We start from the raw sequence: 19,709 nt of genomic DNA on the forward strand, positions 1-19,709 counted from the left end.
ATATATAAGTGTGTATATGTCAACTATTGTCCGAAGTGATCTAACCCTATTTGTGGGTGAAAGAAGTCAGATTGCACTGTTCCATCTGATGCCATAGGGTGGACATGTGTTTCCACCAGCACTTAGGTCACAATTGCCTTAACCGGGGTTTTTTTTTTTTTTTTGACGTTAGTATTTTTATTTTTTTCTTAAGTTCTTTTTAATTTTTTTTTTCATTTTTAAATAATTTATTTTATTTTTTGTTGTTATTGTTGAGAACTTACACAGCAGAACATACATCAGTTCAATAGTTTCTACATGTACGATTCAGTGACACATTACATTCTCCAAATCATGCAGCCATTCCCACCCTCCTTTTCCAGATTGTTCCTTCCCCATGAACACAAACTCACTGCCCCCTCAGGTTCCCTATCTAATCTTTCAATTGCTGTTGTCCATTTGATCCCATATAGATAGTTCTTGAAAGAGCACAAGTCTCAAGGCAGACATTCTTTACAAGTTGAGCTAAGCTATTTGGTTTTAAGAAGACTTCAGGAGATATTTTTGTTTTAAGGCTTAAAGATTATTTCAAGCAATAGTTTCAGGCGTCATCCAGGCTCGGTGGCTCCAGAAAGTCTGGATACCATGAGAATTTGAATTCTGTTCTACGTTTTTACCCCTTTTGATCATGATTCTTCTATAGAATCTTTGAGCAAAACATTCAGTATTGGTAGCCAGGCACTATCCGGTTCTGGTCTCCTGGCAGAGGAGGCAGCTGTTCATGGAGGCAATTAGACATGCATTCCATTTCCTCCTCCTATTTAACAGGGGTGATGTTTAAGTCCTGTATTTTGCTGGCACTCAAGAAGTGGTAAATATTGTGGAATTTATGCTATTCACAACATGTTCTTAGTTTCTTCTTTATTCACCATTGTCAGGAAGAATTTTAAAATGGGAAAGTAAAAGTAGTCACTTTTAGATTATAATAGCATAAGATTTTGATTAAGTTTTTAATCTCCAGTCCACTGTCAGAGAATATGTGGTTTTGAATATTAGCAGGTAGCATATTTCTGATATTATTTCTCTTCTGATGTTCAATAAGGCACATTTCACTCAGTTCCAATTGAACTAAAAAAGTATGGTGCGTAGGAAGTAGTGTACTTCTTCATGATAATTAGAGACAATTTTATTTCTCAATATTTTCTATGGGGTTTAGGTTAAGTTCATTTAAATATGAGACCTGTAAAATTAATAGAGGGGAAAAAAGTTTAATGGTAGAATATTCCAATTCAATTCAGTAGTTCCTTTGGTCATTAGAATTAGAATTAGAGAAGTTAGTCAAGTTTTGTCTGATGTTTTCCTTAGGTTTCCTCCTCAAAATTTGGGAATTTAAACCAAAGAGGTATTGTACATTTTAGTATAATATCCCTTACCACCAAATGGTGAAGAAGGAGAGGTAAAATTAATTGGTGACCAAGATTTATACAAACATTCATACCTCATTTAATCTTCAAACATTCCGGTGAAATTGGTACCAGTATTCCAAGTTTGAAGGCCTCTGGGTGGTACAGATGGTTAAGTGCTTGACTATTGCTGAAATGTTGGTGGTTCAAACCCACTCAAAGGTGCCTTGGAAGACAGCCCTAGCAGTCTGTTTCCAAAAGGTCACAGCCTTGAAAACCCTATGGAGCAGTTCTGCTCTGCACACATGTGGACGTCCTAAGTCAAAATCAACTCGGTGACAACTAAGGACAACAGCTGCAGCAACAATTCCAAGTTTGAGATGAGGAAACTGAGATTCTGCAAAGCAACTTGCCTATAGCCATAGGAAAAGAACATGGCAGAGCTGAGATATGAACTCCTTTCTGCCTAGCTCCAAAGGCCATGCAGACTCTCAGAAATAGGAAACAATGTGCTTTTTCTTTAGTAAACTAGATATTCCTAGACTAAAAATCTCCAAAGGTTTTATTATACCTTATGGGACACTGTAATGCAGTTGACTATTACAATATTTCTATAATATGCTATTGGTGTTAACAGTGTGAATGACTTAAAGTAGACTCTTACATGGACATGCACATTACCAAAGGAAAATTTAACAGAAAATTTGCTACAGCCTACTGTAGCCTATTTTCAAAGCCCCAGCAAATTTTTATTTAAAACAACTTTAATATCAACATAATGAATCTGGTTAGCAATGTTTAACAATGTTTAGTAATTACACAGTGCTTGTTTTCACCGCGGTTGTTGGAAATATAAAATGTTTTTTTTCCCCCAAAATTAGGTAGTGTGGCATATAATATTTTTTCATTTTTAGCAGGATGCAGTTTGATTCAAAATGTTAAGTACTGTGTCCGTGGGCAAAAAAGAAGCAGTGAAAGATGAATAATTAAGAAATCACAAGTTTCCCACAAGGTTCCCATTTCGTAAAATATTAAACTACCAAAACCAAAACCAAACCTGCTGCCATTGAGTCCAATTCACAGTGACCCTGTAGGACAGAGTAGAACTGCACCATAGGGTTTCCAAGGCTGTAAACCTTCACGGAAGCAGGCGGCCTTGTCTTTCTCCTATGAAGCAGCTGGTGGGTTCAAACCACCGACCTTTTGGTTAGCCGCCGAGTACTTAAGGACTGCACCAGGGCTCTTTATATTAAACTTCAGCAGTGGCTATCTTTCTATTCTTCCATATGCTATCAATTTTTTCCTCATTGTCTTTGTCAGAGTTCTCTAGAGAAACAGAATCAGTGAGATACATACACACGTATTTTTACACAAATAACGTGCATTCTGCATTTTTTTTTTTTGCCAACCCTCTGCCCCATATGCATTGCATGCTTATGAAAATACCTCACGAGGGAAGGGCATGGTTGGCAAAGAAAATGTAGAACACACATATTATTTGCATGAAAATACAGTGTGTGTGTGTGTGTGTGTACACAGAGAGAGAGAGATTGATCTTAAGGAATTAACTCACGTGATTGTGAGGGGCTGGCAAGTTCAAAATCTGTAGGTCAGGCAACATACTGGTGACTCCTATAGTCTTGTGTACCAAAATCCATAGGTCAGGCTAGGGAAGAATCTGGCAAAATGTCTATTTATAGCCTGTAGGTAAAATACACCCTAGGGGAAACTCAGTTTTTCTCTTAAGATCTTCAATTTATTGGATGAGGCCCACCCACGTTATGGCTGTTATGGATTGAATTGTGTCCACCACAAAATGTGTGTCAACTTGACTAGGTCATGATTCCCAGTATTGTGTGGTTGTCTACCATTTTTTCATCTGGGTGATTTTTCTGTGTGTTATAAATCCTGCCTCTGATGATTTGTAATACATAGGAAAATTTGATGAGGCAGGATTAGAGGCAGTTATGTTTATGAGGCAGGACTCAATCTACAAGATTAGATTGTGTCTTAAGTCAATCTCTTTTGAGATATAAAAGAGAAGCAAGCAGAGAGACAGGGGACCTCATACCACCAAGAAAGCAACACCAGGAGCAGAATACATCCTTTGGACCTGAGGTTTCTGTGCTGAGAAGCTCCTAGACCGGGGAAGATTGATGACAAGGACCTTCCCCAGAGCTGACAGAGAGAGAAAGCCTTCCCCTAGAGCTGACACCCTGAATTTGAACTTCAAGCCTCCTAAACTGTGAGAGAATAAATTCCTCTTTGTTAAAGCCATTCGCTTGTGGTATTTCTGTTATAGCAGCACTAGATAACCAAGACAGTGGCCTTGTAGTGGGTAGTCTTCTTTACTTCCTGCTGACTCACTTAATCACATGTAACTACTCCATAACAGCAACAAGACTAGTGTTTGACCAAACAACTGGGCACCGTAGCCTAGCTATGTTGACACATAAAATGAACCATCATACTCATGATGCGTGTATTTGTTGAATGAATGACGCTCTAAATATTTTTTCTTACTTCAATGCATTATTCTTACTATGCACACCAAGGATGCCAATGATAGGTTGAAAGGAGGACAATACCCTCAACCTCAGTTTAAATGATTAGAGATCAGGAACCCATGGCATGGGATCACTGTCTATGCAATCCAATTCCATTTGGTTTGTGGCTTTTACATCCTTCCAGGGCTGAATCTATCCCCAGTGCTGCCATACAACTCGCAAAGCTATGGTTAATATGCTAGCCAAGTTTGAAAAGCAGGGTACAGCAGGTTCCCAAAAATATCTTGACATTTCCCTATGAGTCGGAATCTACTCAATGCAATTGTTTTTTTTTGTTTGTTTGTTTGTTTTGTTTTCCTTTATTAGTGGCCCTATACAGGTGTTCCTACTGTAGTTGCAGTGGTTGAGGCCCAAGGTTTCAAGAGGAATGCTTCATTGCCGATAACATCGTTGAATGTCAGTGTGGAAACTAATTAGAAGACTTTGACTCCAGACCTCACACCTGGAGTAACCCAGTTATCTGAAGTTTTCTCAGCTATACAATGAAGATAATGATGAAGATAATAATACTTTTGAGTTTCTCTATGTTGTAAGTATCACAAAATAAAAAACAATAATACAAAGAAGTGAATGGGCTTTGAAAACTTTTAAGAGGCTACACTAATGTGTCAGGCTCCCCTGAATTCCCTCTCATAAAAATTACGGATTTGAAGCCAGGTAGTTTTTTTGAAGTCTCACTGGTATTAAAAAATCCAAATGGATTAAACGTTGCTCATGCTTATGGCTGTATGACAACTAATACCAGTGTGAGTGAAGAAACCCACATAATTTCTCCAGGTAGATATATATTTCACCAGTCTTAACCAATTGCTGTAGAGTCGTATCCAACTCACTGTGGTCCTGTGTATGTGAGAGTAGAACTTTGCTCTGTGGGGTTTGTTTTTTTTTAATTGTACTTTAGATGAAGGTTTACAGAGAAAATTTGTTTCTCATTAAACAATCAGTGCACATATTGTTTTGTGACATTGGTTGCCAACCCTACAACACGTCAACACTCTCCCCTTCTCGACCTTAGGCTCCCCATTACCAGCTTTCCTGTCTCCTCCTGCCTTTTCATCCTTGCCCCTGGGCTGGTGTGCCCATTTAGTCTCGTTTCATTTTATGGGCCTGTCTAATCTTTGACTGAAGGGTGAACCTCAGGAGTGACTTCAATACTGAGCTAAAATGGTGTCCAGGGGCCATACTCTCGGGGTTTCTCCAGTCTCTGTCAGACCAGGAAGCCTGGTCTCTTTGTGTGTGCGTGAGTTAGAATTTTGTTTTACATTTTTCTCCAGCTCTGTCCGGGACCCTCTATTGTGATCCCTGTCAGAGCAGTGGGGAGGGGGTGGGGTAACCAGGCACCATCTAGTTGTGCTGGCCTCAGTCTGGTGGAAGCTGTGGTAGTTGTGGTCTGTTAGTCCTTTGGACTAATCTTCCCCTTGTGTCTTTGGTTTTCTTCTTTCTCCCTTGCTCCAGACGGGGTGAGACCAGTGTATTATCTTAGATGGCCGGTCACAAGCTTTTAAGACCCCAGACAGTACTCACCAAAGTAGAATGTGGAACATTTCCTTTATAAACTGTGTTAGGCCAGCTGAGCTAGGTGTTCTGTATAGGGTTTTTAATGGCTGTTGCCTCAGAAGTAGATCACCAGAACTTTCTTCCAAGGTGCCTCTGAGGGGACTCAAGCCTCCAGCCTTTCGGTTAGCGGCTGAGCTCATTAACTGCTTGCACTACCCAAGGGCTCTTTAGCATACACAGATCTTGGTTGTTTCCCTACCAGTCTTTGCATTTTAAGTAACAGCTGAGATTGAGTGAGATCTAGTTGAAGTCTATCACACTGGGTTAAAACCATCAAAAGGTTTTTTTTTTTTTGGCTTCTTTCCTTTCTACCTTTTTAATATCCTTCATCATTCCCTTCCTTCCACCTCCTCATCCACAAATATATGCTGAGTATCGATTATGTGATGCTCCTGGCATTAGGCACTTACATAAAAGCTATCTTTTAATTCTTGCCAAAGTTTCTTTAAGTTTGATAATATGATTTCCATTTTGGAATACACATTTAAAATAAAGAAAAATCTGGTTTATTGATTCTATTTTTGGTGAGATGTGCATCTTAAATCTCCTTTCTTACCCGGCTTACGGGTCTTACCTATCTTAGACATCATAGCCCTTCCAGTGAACCACTGCCCACTGAGATATCTCATATTACAGATTTATTTACCTGATTTACATGCAAGATATATTTATTCATCCATCTGGTCAAATATTTGAGTGCCTATTATGTTTAAGATATGGTAATTTATGTTAAGGTACAATGTGCTAAAGGAGATAATTGACTGACACGTATAAAGTTAACCTCATGTATAAAGTAAATGACATATAGTCCTTGTCTTGGATGTACTTAAAATAGAAATGATATGAATCACATGGATTATAATATAAAAAACTGTGTAATAAATTCTATTTGATCAATAAAAGAATTAGCTAGATGTTTGTAGAAGAAGAGACTACTTCTAGCTAGGACAATTTTGCACTGATGGTAGAGGAGGAAATGGGAGTAGAAAAGGTTTTGATTGTTAAAATTTGAGGTATTTACTGTAGAATCTGACTAAATCCCATAATTTAAAAAAATGCCTCCTTCCCTCTAAAAAAGAAAACCTACAGATTGGGAAAAAATTTTTGGCTATGACAAATCCAACAAAGGTCTAAACTCTAAAATCTACAGGAAAATCCAGCACCTCTAAAACAAAAAGACAATCCGGTTAAAAAATGGGCAAAGGATATGAACAGATACTTCACCAAAGAAGACATTCAAGAGGCTAACAGACACATGAGGAAATGCTCGTGATCACTAGCCATTAGAGAAATGCAAGCCAAAACCCCAAAGAAATAATATCTCATCCCAACATTACTGGCACGAATCAAAAAAAAAAAAAAAAACAACAAAATAACAAATGTTGGAAAGGCTGCAGGGAGATTGGAACTCTTATGCGTTGCTGGTACGAATGCGAAATGGTACAACCATTTTGCTTCCTTAGAAAGCTAGAAAGAGAAACACTGTATGATCCAACAGACCCGCTCTTAGGAATATATTCCTAGAGAAATAAAAGCCATCACACGAATAGACATATGCACACCCATATTCATTGCAGCATCATTCACAATAGCCAAAAGATGTGAACAAACTAGATGCCCATCAACAGATGAATGGAAAAACAAACTATGGTACATACACACAATGGAGTACTACACAACGATAAAGAACAATGATGAATCTGTGAAGCATCTCACGACATGGGTGAATCTGGAGGGTATTATGCTGACTGAAATAAGTCAATCACAAAAGGACAAATATTGTAGACCACTACTACAAGAACTCATGAAAAGGTTTACAAACAAAAAGAAACAATCTTTGATGGTTACGGGGGAGGGAAGGGGTGAGGATGGAAAAACAACTAAATAGGCAATAGATAAGTGGTAACTTTGGTGAAGGGTAAGACAATACACAATACTGGGGAAGCTAGCACAACTTGTCCAAGGCAAGGTCATGGAAGCTCCATAAACACATCCAAACTGCCTGAGGGACCAAATACTGGGCTGAGGGCTCTGGGAACCATGGTCTTGGGGGATATCTAGCTCAATTGGCATAACATAGTTTATAAAGAAAATATTCTACGTCTTACTTTGGTGAGTAGTGTCTAGGGTCTAATAGCTTGTGAGCAGCCGTCTAAGGTACCCCACTGCTCTCACCCCTTCTGGAGCAAGGGAGAAGAAAACCAAAGACACGAGGGAAACATTGACTCAAAAGACTGATGGATCACAACTACCACAGCCTCCACCAGACTGAGTCCAGCACAACTAGATGGCGCCCGGCTACCGTGACTGACTGCTCTGACAGGGATCACAATAGAGGGTCCTGGAGAGCTGGAGAAAAATGTAGAACAAAATTCTAACTCACAAAATAAATAAATACATAAATAAAAAAGACCAGACTTACTGGTCTGACAGAGACTGGAGAAATCCCTAGAGTATGCCCCCCAGACACTCTCTTAACTCAATACTGAAGTCGTTCCTGAGGTTCACTCTTCATCCAAAGATTAAACAGTCCATAAAACAAAATGAGACTAAATGGGCACACCAGCCCAAGGGCAAGGACGAGAAGGCGGGAGGGGACAGGAAAACTCGCAATAGGGAACCCAAAGTCAAGAAGGGGAGAGTGTTGACATGTCCTGGGGTTGGCAACCAATGTCACAAAACAATAGGTGTACTAATTGTTTAATGAGAAGCTAGTTTGTTTGTAAACTTTCATCTAAAGTACAATTTAAGAGAATGCCTGCTCCTTTATTCATTCAGCAAATACTCACTGAACATCTACTTGTGCTATGCACTTTCTGGGTACTGGGAATTCAGAGGGTAATGAAGCAGACAAAGTGCCTGTTTTCACAGAGCATTCAGAAGGAGAAGAATACAGGAAATAAAGACATAAATACATAAAGCCATGTAACATATCTGGTAGAGATAAATACTTTGATATTTAAAAAAAATCAAGGTCAGATGGTAAGAGTGGTGGAGGGTAGTAATTCGGGTAGGGTAGTAAAAGAAGGGCACTTCAAGGAAGTGACTTTTGAGAGATGCCCGAATAAAGTTAAGCACATGAACATCTAGGAAAGAACTTACCAGGTAGAAGGAATAACAAGTTCAAATTTACTGAAATGAGAATATTTCTCATTCCTTATCGAGACTTTAGATTTTATTCTAAATGTAATGGAGAGGCTTCTGAGGATTGTCATCAGAGAGTGACATAACCCGATTTTGATTTTTAAAAGATAACTCTGGTTTACTGTGTGAAAAACAGCCTGTAAGGTGGAAAGAATAGAAGCAAGAAGACAAGATAAGAGGCTCTTGCTATAGTCCAGGAAGAAATTATGGTGACGTGGAGAAGGTGAGAAATGCCCAGTTTGGGAATATATTTTTGCAGGTATACCTGGCAGGATGTTGAATGGATAAAATACAGAGTCTGAGGGAGTTAGAGAAATCAAGGATGGCCTAAGTAACTGGGTGCATGATGGTGTCAGTTAACCAGATGGGGAATATTACAGTAAGAAAAATTAGGGATGGAAAATTATTAGTTTGCTTGTGATCGTGCTTTATTTTAAATTTCTGTCACACATCCTAGTAGAGGTATCAAATGGGCAGTTGATTATAGCAGTCTGGAGTCCAGTTGTAAGATCAGGGCTGAAGATAAACATTTGGAAATCAAAAGGTATATATAATAGGTAAAATCATGATTGTTGTTGTCATAGTTAGATGCAGTCAAGCCAGTTCAGACTCATGCTGACCTCATGTGTGCAAAGTAGAACTGCACACTATAGGGTTTTCAAGGCTGTAACCTTTTGGAAGCAGATCACCAGGCATGTCTTCTGAGGCACCTCTGGGTGTGTTCAAACCATCAATCATTTGGCTAGTAGTTAAGCTTAACCATTTACTACACCCAGGAACTCTTAAAGTCATGATAATAGAATTAGTCAGAGACAGAGTCCCAAGACTGACCTCTTGGTGATTCAAACGTTTAGAATTTAGAAAGAGAAGACTTCCAAAAAGTAACTGAGAAAGAACAGGAGTTTGTGGTATTCTAAGAACCTAAGGAAAGTGTTTAAAAATAATAATAAAGGGAGTTACTAATTAGGTCAATTGCTCTTGAAAATGAGAATTGACCATTTGATTTTTGTCATATATATCTTATTGGTGACCCTGACAAGAAAGCTTCACTAGGGTATTATTGTTAGGTGCCATGGAGTTGGCTACAACTCATAAAAAAAAAAAAAACTCATAGCGACCCTATTTAAAACAGAACAAAACATTGCCTAGTCCTGCACCATCCTCACAATTGTTGCTTTGTTTGAGCCTATTGTTGCAGCCACTGTGTCAATCCATCTTGTTGAGGATCTTCCCCTTTTTCACTGACCCTCTACTTCACCAAGCATGATGTCCTGTCCTCCAGGGACTGATCCCTCCTGACAACATGTCCAAAGTATGTAAGATGTAATCTCACTATCCTCTCTTCTAAGGAGCATTCAAGATATATTTCTTCCCACACAGATTTGCTCATTCTTTGGCAGTCCACAGTATGTTCAATATTCTTCACCAAAACCATAATTCAAAGGCTTCAATTCTTCTTTGGTCTTCCTTATTCATTGTCCAGCTTTTGCATACGTATGAGACAATTGAAAATACCATGGCTTGTGTCAGGTGCACCTTAGTCCTCAAAGTGACATCTTTGCTTTTCAACACTTTAAAGAGGTCTTTTGCAGCAGATTTGTCCAATGCAATCTGTCGTTGGATTTATTGACTGCTGCTTCCATGGGAGTTGATTGTGGATCCAAGTAAAATGAAATCCTTGACAACTTCAGTCTTTTCTGCATTTATCATGATGTTGCTTATTGGTCCAGCTGTGAGGATTTTTGTTTTCTTTATGTTGAGATGTAGTCCATACTGAAGGCTGTGATCTTTGATCTTCATCAGTAAGTGCTTCAAGTCCTCTTCACTTTCAGCAAGCAAGGTTGTATCATCTGCATAACTCAGGTTATTAATGAGTCTTCCTCCAGTTGGGGGGCGGTTCCTCCAATCCTGATGCAGTGTTCTTCTTCATATAGTCCAGCTTCTCAGGTTACTTGCTCAGCATACAGATTGAATAAGTATGGTGAAAGGACACAAACCTGATGCACAGCTTTCCTGATTTTAATTCACATAGTATCCCCTTTTCTGTTCTAATGATTGCCTCTTGGTCTACGTGCAGGTTTTGCATGAGCACAATTAAGTGTTCTGGAATTCCCATTCTTCCCAATATTATCCATAATTTGTTATGAATCACGCAGTCAATTGCCTTTGCATAGTCAGTAAAACACAGGTAAACATCTTTCTGGTATTCTCTGCTTTCAGCCAGGATCCATCTGACATCAGCGATGGTATCCCTTGTTCCATGTTATCTTCTGATTGCCGTTTGAGTTTCTGTCAGTTCCCTGTTAATGTACTGCTGCAACCATTTTTTAATTATCTTCAGCAAAATTTTACTTCCATGTGATATTAATGATAAAAAAATGATATTGTTGTGTAACTTCCACATTCTGCTGGATCACCTTTCTTTGGAATGGGAATGAATATGGATCTCTTCTAGTCGGTTGGCCAGGTAGCTGTCTTCCAGATTTCTTGGCATAGAAAAGTGAGCACTTCCAACATTGAACCCATTTGTTGAAACATCTCAATTGATATTCTGTCAATACCTAGAGTCTTGTTTTTCACCAGTAGCTTCACTGCAGCTTTGACTGCTTCCTTCAGTACCATAGGTTCTTGATCATATGGTACCTCCTGAAATCATTGAATGTCAGCCAGTTATTTTTGGTGCAGTGATTCTGTGTATTCCTTCCATATTCTTTTGATAGTTCCTGTTTCATTCAGTATTTTGCCCATACCATGCACTGTACACTAGGTTAGTATGAGAAAATCCTGATTGGGATGAGTTTAAGAGAAGGTGGGAGATGAAGTGGCAACACTGGTTATAAAGAACTCTTATCTGGGAATTTTGCTGTAAACTGGAGTAGAAAAATAGAGTGGTAGTTGGAGAGGGAAGTTATAACAAGAAAATAAACATTGTTTTGTTGTATTGAGTTATAAGAGCCTAGTCTTTTTTTTTTTCTTCCTCTGATAGGAATGATCCAGGAAAAATAGCAATATAGGATAATAAGGACATAAATCCAGGGCAAAATATTTGATTAAGCAAAATGTGAGAGTCGATGTACAAGTGGGAAATTTCACCTTAGTAGAACAGACAAATCATTCTTTGTTTCAGGGGTGATAGAGAATGTGGGTATATATGTAGTTGGCCTAGTACATTTAGTGATGAGAGGAATAGGAGGTCTTCTTCTAATTATTTTTATTTTATCAGTGCAATACAAAGTAGTGACATTATCCGAGAGGAAGAAGTGGAGACAGAGTGCTGAGTATTTGAGGAGAAAGTGGGAGAATATATTGCTGAGGGAAATGGAGTACGAGTTGCAGCCAGTGTTGAAGGCTCATTTAAGATTTGTGGTCAAAAAAAAAAATGTGATCAATAAGTGTAGTAGGTGTTTTTCTTTAGCCATGTTCAGCTGTTTAGATGCAGGTACAAGGATGGCAGAGATTAAGGTTTAACCAGGGTTGGGGTTTTATCTGAAGAGTACAAGAATGGGAGAGAGAGGCAAGGGAGTTAAAAGTATACTCAAATAAGTAATAATAGTGGACAATGGAGTCTAAGCTGGGAAAGTAAGGAACTGAAAACGGAAGACATGAATATTGCAAAGGTGGGAAGACTTATTTGATTGGAAACCATTTTGGAATTAAAGAATTTTAGGTTTGGAAATATTAAATTAGGAGATCAACAAGGTAGGAGGCAGGGATCAAAAAATTGAATGCTTGAAATTGAGATTTGAAGTTGATGTATGTATTGATAATAACAAGGGTATGACTGTGGACTGTGGGGTTGGTGTCTGTGGTGAGGTGGAAGACAGGATTAATGGAGGTGATGAGATCGAAGAGCTGATGCCAGGCTTTTGGTGGATATTTAAATCATCCAGAACATTGATGGAAGTAGTCATGGAGCACAAGACAGTAACTCAGGTACTAAGAATCCTCAGTGAAAAAGGGGCAGGGAGTGATGAGGCAGTAGTTGACAGTAAACAGAAGGCTAAAATGCGTAAAAGGGCATAGTTGAGTTGATTGCAGCAAGGAAATTAATGGGTGGTACAACCTATGGCATGTGCTTTAAAGGACTACGGTATTTTATGAAAAGGGAGAACAAATGCTCTAGAAATGGCAACGGGGAGCAAGGGAGGCACCAAGATCACTTTCATGCTCAGTGATGCACTCAAAGTGGGAGGAAAAGACAAAAATCACTATGACTTTGAGATGCTGGAGGAAAGTCAGTGTTCTTAGGCAGCCACAGCTTTCAATTTGGGCAAAAAGGTGATAGGAACATTCTGAGATGTTGAAGATGGAGGAGATTTTACTGAAAATAAACTGTGCCAGGAGAGGGTAGTAGGAAGTGTAGAAGGGTGTAAGAAGCCAGGAAAGGGTTGGAGCTTGGATCAGATTAGACAATGTACACAACCCCTTGGGGATCAGAGTCCAGGTGGTAAGAGATGACCTGGGAAGTTTGAGGACCTGGTGATGATGACAGGGATGTAAGACATGATGGGATTGGTCCCGATGAGCTTGTAGGGGGAGGAGCTTAATAAGTTCCTATTATATCCTAAGGCTGTTTGTGGTGATGAGAAATTCAGCAAATATTTGCAGAATTAGTGCGTTATCGCTGTAAAGGAAAAAAAAAGGCGAGAGAATGTGTTCTTGTCCTCATACTGCTTATGGTTGAGACCAGGGGAAAACGACAGGACATTGAAATAAAGGGTTCTGTGAGTTCTCAGCAATATGTGTGTTATTGTCACCTTTTATGACAAGCTGCTAGACTATATTTCTGAGCTCTACTGACATCTAGGTGTTACCATGTGACTACTTACAGTCAAAGGAATGGAGGTGGAAGTGAAGCGCACCTCTTCTAGAAATGTCTCATCAAATATCTTATTTTTCCTCCACAGTTTCTCTCCTCATTCACTATTGGCAAAATGCAGAGGCTCCAGGGGAGGGCTCTTAATCCCCCGAAGATGGAAGAAGCCTGGGTCCCTGAATGACTGTGAGGAGCAGAGCCTTCCATAGACTCACATGGACTATAATTTGAGTACGAAATGAAATTTTATTGTGCTAAGCCATGTACATATTGACATTATTATATCATTTGGTTTACCCTGACTAATTTTTATTATGATCAAACGTGGAGAAAGGGTGAACGAAACCCTTTTCTTCTATATGGGAAATTGATGGACCTGGGGTTAACATTCTAGCTCTGTTTCCCAGGGAACCTGATACAAGTGGAATATCAGCATCCTTTGTTACTAGGCATCTTATCATTAAAACTGACTCTTGACTGGAAACTTACCAGGACCAGGAGGACCATAAATACAGTATGACTCTCGAGTGTAGTGACTTCTGTAACTGGGCGTGTTCATTGCAATGGAGGAGTGTGTGTGTGTAGATAAGTTTAATGAGCCTGGACAAGTAACAAGGGTGTGAATTTGACAAGATTTTCATTTTAGAAAAATACAGTCAAGGAGAAGGAGACTAGTTTGGAAGCTCTTGTGGAAATACAATAAGATACAGTAGTAAAATAAATTTAAGTTTAAGGTGATGAATTTGGAGAGAAAATCTAGGTTTTTTTTTTTGACTTACAAAAATACATAGAACATTCCTGTTTTTACAGGCACACAATGCTCACAGACACACTTCACTGAAAACAGGGCATTTGCACATAAATATATACCTTCTTTCTTAGTAGGGTAAAATATACTTCCCCTTACAGGTGGATTCCTTTGTCACTGGAAACCAAAGCACGCCTCAGATCTGCACTACTAATCTTTCTAGCTACAAAATGTATCAGTCCCAGAGAATTTTAGCTGCTATTTTGAAAATGTAAAGAAGTTGTTTGATCTCTTACTTTAAATTTATGAGTGCACTTAAAATTGCTATTCATGAAATGCAAAGATTAACTGCATTTGAATAGCCATGTGAGGCTATTCGAAGTTGCTGTATAGCTTTGCTCACAAAGATTAATTTTGTTCATGAGATTTGCCAGGGACTTCAAGCTCCCTGCTATTTTGAACCTCTGTTACATGATATGGAAACAGTCCTTCCTGATGAATTTTTGTGAATATGGTGAACATTTTAAAATATGTTCGTTTGGGAAGTAAGATAAAACAGAGTTAACTTAAGTTCCTATAATTTGATAAGTAGTTTCCAATTCACTTTTGGGGGTTTGATGGAACCCTAAAGGCAGAGATACCAATTTCATTATTAAATGGGGCTCACATTATTTTGGCTGTAGATTTCAACTTTTGGTTAACAAAATAATTGTCATAATTACTTTGTTAAAATGTTAACGAAAGTTGGAACTATACAAATCTTATTTCAGTCTGCACAATTATTTTAAGATTCATCCCATGATGTAGCTGACATTACTGACTCATTCTTTTTTTAAGAGTAATTCTGCTTTTATTTATGGTTTTATTTATTTTTACAAATAATTGATATAACTAGGTGATAGTCACAGTGCTACAAAAATGTGAGAATATATGTGAATATTGATCTCCTAGTTAATAAAACATTGATGAACCTGAAGCAGAAGGTCATTGAGAAATGCTTATAAGCATTAGGTGTTAACTTTACAGAAGTTGTCATCCATGGTAGAGCACCATCATCAATTCTGTTTGACATTTAAACTGAGAGAGAAATAGCCAAGTATGTAGTAAATAAAAAACTATCTAATCCTCTTCTGAGGACTCAGTTAAGCTAGTTCTTCTTGATAGTATTGTGGGAGTCTTAGTAGTATCATATTTCCATCCCATCTTCATAAACACCCTTTCAATTAAACTTGGCATTATACAACCCTTGCGTAGAACGAAATCCTTAAAGGCGATTGTTCCATAAAGGTCTGCAAGAATGTCATATTCCTTTCTGTCCTTTCTAAAGTAGGCATTTGGAACTTCATTTTCGGCATTGGGGTCAAGCAAAGGTTCATCTTCCCTTAGCTTTTTCCACAGCTTGGGTTTCAGGTACCATGCTCCATACCGCATCTTCACGTGCTTCTTTGGTTGAGGAATCTGTAGTTCTTGGAGTTTCTTTTCGAAGGCTGGTATCAGTAAGGATAATCTTGGTTGTGTCGGTTGTCTTACTCCCTTGGTGTACTTTACTTCCGGAGGAACGTCTTTTACAGCCTTTATAGTGGCTGGACCATACTTTGGTGGGCAGTTTTCCCAGCCGGGGTCAAACAGTTCCAGGATGTACTCTTCATTAACTTCGGTACATCCGTAAGAAGCAACCCATCTGCAGAAGCGAGTAATTTTTTCGGGTACTCTTTCTGCAGGTTCAGGGGGTTCAGGCAAGTCCTCTATGCTTGCCTTTATTTCTTCAAGCCAGTCCTCTGGAGTTTCCGCAGAAGTCAGCTTGGGAAAGCTCTGGCAGATTTTCGTAGAACGCTTTTTTAAAAACTCTTTGGGTTGCTTCGTTCTTTTCCTGCCATCCTGACAATAAGCCCAGGCATCCTCCAGCTTCTTGTCAGGGTCTAGCACTTCCAGCACCTTTTGTAAGAGCTCTACAGGCATTTCATCTTCCAGATACGGGTCAGAAGCCAAGGGATGAGGCCTCAGATGGGCTTCCGTGTCCTCCACGAAGGACTTCCTTGCTAGCTGGGCTGGCGAGGGCTTGGAAAACAGGGCTGATTCCTTGGACAGCTTCTTCCAACAACTTTTCGGGGCAGGTCTGGGAGTTTTGGGATAAATCACGGGGAGACAGCTCTCCTTAGAGCCCCGAGTGATCATCTGTTCACAAGATGGGCAACCTCTCCTGAAGTCGTCCAGCCCCTCTCTCACGAACACCCAACTCCGAGAGCTTGGGAAGGTGGGGAACATCAGCCTGTCCTTGGACTTTGCAAAGCACTTGGAAGGCAGTCTGTCTTTGTACCAGGACTTACAGTTCATGCACGGGGGCAAGGGTTCCAGCGCCACTGGCCGAGACCGCCGTCTCTGGTAGGCCATGGTGGGCCCGGCTCCCTGCAGTCCAGCTTCAGGAGCTTGTTGTTCAGAGGCTGCTCCGGTTGCTAGGAGACCATGTAGCCATGCCCAGCGGGGATTCTCAAGGCGTGCGCACCACAGGCGCACTGTGCGCAGTCCTGACTCTCTGGAGAGGGCGCAATGACTACTGTTGTTGAGCATCATCTCAGATGCTTATTTGTCACCGTTATCTCTCCTTTGGTGAAGTGACTCTTCAAATTTTTAGCACATTTTTAATTTGGGTTGTTTGATATCTTCTTATTGAAGTTTGACAGTTCTTTGTGTATTCTTAATTAAGTCCCCTGTCAGATATATGATTTTTCAAGTAGTTTCTCTCCATTTATGGCCTTTTCATTGTCTTAACAGTGTCTTTCAGAGAGCAGAAGTTTTTGATTTTGATGAAGTACAATTTATCAATTCACTCTTTTATGGATTGTGATTTCTGTGTTGTACTGAAGAAAACTTTTCCTACCAAAGGTCATCACAAAGATTATTTCACTGCTCTGAAAGTTTTATAATTGTAGGTTTTATATTTAGGCCTGTCACCTATTTTAATTTAATTTTTGTAGGTGGTACAAGATGCACATCACAATTTTTGTTGTTTCCCCTATGAATATCCAATAGTTCCAGAACCTTTTCTTTGAAATGACTATCTTTTCTCCACTAAATTTCTTTACAACTTTGTAGAAAATCAGTTGCCCGTATTTCTGTGGATCCATTTTGGACACTCTCTTCTGTTTCATTGATTTGTTTTTCTGTCTTTACACTAATTCCAAACTGTCTTGATAACTTTAACTTTACAATAAGTCTTGAAATCGGGCTGTGTTAGTTCCCTGGCTCTATTCTTTTACAAAGTTGCTTTGGTTCTTCTAGGTCCTTTGAATTTCCATAGGGATTTTAGAATCAGTTTGCCAGTACCCACAAAAGAAAAAAAAAAAAAAACCTAATGGAATTAAAAAAAATTATTGTAGTAAAGTATATATAACAAAAAAATTCCATTTTAACCATTTTAAGTGTACAATCTAGTGACATTGATTACATTCAACATGTTGTAAAACCATCACCATGATCTTTTCCTAAAAGTTTTTCATCACCCCAGACAGAAACTCATTACTGCTGAAATAGTAACTCCCCATTTCTTCTTCCCTCCAGTCCCTGGTAACCACTACTAAACTTTTGTGTCTATGCATTTGCCAATTCTAGATATATAAGTGGAATCATACAGTGTTTGTCCTTTTGTGATTGACTTACAAACTCAGTGTAGTGTGTTCAAGATTCATCATGTTGTAGCATGTATCAGAACTTAATTTCTCTTTATGGATGACTAATACTCCATTGTATGTATATACCACATTTTATTTATCCATCCGTCTCTTGATGAGCATCTGCATTATTTATACCTTTTGGCTAATGTGAATAATGCTGCAGTGAACATTTGTGTAAAAATACTTGTTTGAGTACCTGCTTTTAATTATTCGGGGTATACACATAGGAGTGGAATTGCTGGATAATATTGTAATTCTAGGAGCCCTGGTGGTACAAGTAGTTAAGTGTTTGGCTGGTAACCAAAATGTTGGCAGTCTGAGTCTACGAGCCACCCCTTGGAAACCCTATGGAACAGGTGTACTCTGTCCTGTAGGGTCGCAATGAGTCTGAATCAACTCCACGGCAACGGGTTTGGTTTGGTTTTGGTATTGGCCATTTGTATACAGATAGTCCTCAACTTACAACAGGGTTCCATTCCGATGACTCCCATGGTAAGTCAGTTCTGACATAAGTCGAACACCTCTTTTTTTTTTTTAAGTTCTAATTGTATTGCCTTTTATTATCAGTATCTTTATAAATCCGATCTTTATTTGTCTTTTGGGGGTTGGAAACATTACATATAAACTTACAGATATATTTTAATACATACATAAAAAATACACAAATCATATAAATTTACTCCAACAATGAAGAGTTGGACGACACTGGCATTTTGTCAGTTGTGGTAATGTTTCCACTTGTGGAAGGTTCTAGATCATCTAGATTATCCCTGGGAATGGGATGGCGTTTTTAGTCAGAAAACTAGTGAGAGTTGTCTGTATTGTTCTTTTCTTTTTTTCGTCATGTATTTCACAGTAACATCTTATTGCTTCCCTAATCTGCCTGTGGACTTCAGCAAAGCAGTCAGCATTTGGGTCCATGTATTCAAGCAACTAAAGCCTCTGATTTAGTTTAGGAAATTAAATCCTTGCAGCAGTATTTTCAACAGTGTATTATAAAATTGAACATATGTGAGTGAACATCTGAGAATGATACCAACAAATTATGTGCTGCAACATTCTCTTAGCATATGTTACTAACAACAAAATGTACCCAAACAAACAAACAAAGAAAATGACAAAATGTACCAAAGAAAAGAAAAAAGGATGGTCAAAAGTGTGGTTCATCATAACTCAGATACATGTAAATTGGAGACTACCTGTATATTCTTTGGAGAAATACCTATTCAAGTCCTTTGCCCATTTTTAAATTGGGTTGTTTGTCTTTTTGTCATTGAGTTTAGGAGTTCTTTATATATTCTGGATATTAAACTCTTATGAGATATATCGTTCCCAAATATTTCCTCCGATTCTGTAGGAAAAGATTCGTATTTATGCCTATTCCCAAGAAAGGTGATCCAACCGAATGCAGAAATTATAGAACAATATCGTTAATATCACACACAAGCAAAAATTTTGCTGAAGATCATTCAAAAATGGCTGCGGCAGTATATCGACAGGGAGCTGCCAGAAATTCAGGCCGGTTTCAGAAGAGGACGTGGAACCAGGGATATCATTGCTTATGTCAGATGGCTCCTGGCTGAAAGCAGAGAATACCAGAAGGATGTTTCCCTGTGTTTTATTGACTATGCAAAGGCATTCAACTGTGTGGATCGTAACAAATTATGGATAACATTGTGAAGAATGGGAATTCCAGAACACTTAATTGTGCTCGCTTGGAACCTGTAGATAGACCAAGAGGCAGTCGTCGGAACAGAATGAGGGGATACTACATGATTTAAAATCAGGAAAGGTGTGCATCAAAATCAGGAAAGATCAGGGTTG

General features: G+C 38.9%; 1 protein-coding gene across 1 annotated transcript; it reads right to left on the reverse strand.

The window, feature by feature from the left end:
- Window positions 1–15,333: 15,333 nt before the first annotated feature.
- On the reverse strand, window positions 15,334–16,548 carry LOC126068824 (protein FAM47E-like). The gene has a single exon (XM_049871519.1). The coding sequence runs from the start codon at window positions 16,546–16,548 to the stop codon at window positions 15,334–15,336; it is 1,215 nt and encodes a 404-aa protein (XP_049727476.1).
- Window positions 16,549–19,709: the final 3,161 nt, after the last annotated feature.

The sequence above is a fragment of the Elephas maximus genome, chromosome X (assembly GCF_024166365.1).
Source record: "Elephas maximus indicus isolate mEleMax1 chromosome X, mEleMax1 primary haplotype, whole genome shotgun sequence".
NCBI classification, from domain to species: Eukaryota; Metazoa; Chordata; class Mammalia; order Proboscidea; family Elephantidae; genus Elephas; species Elephas maximus.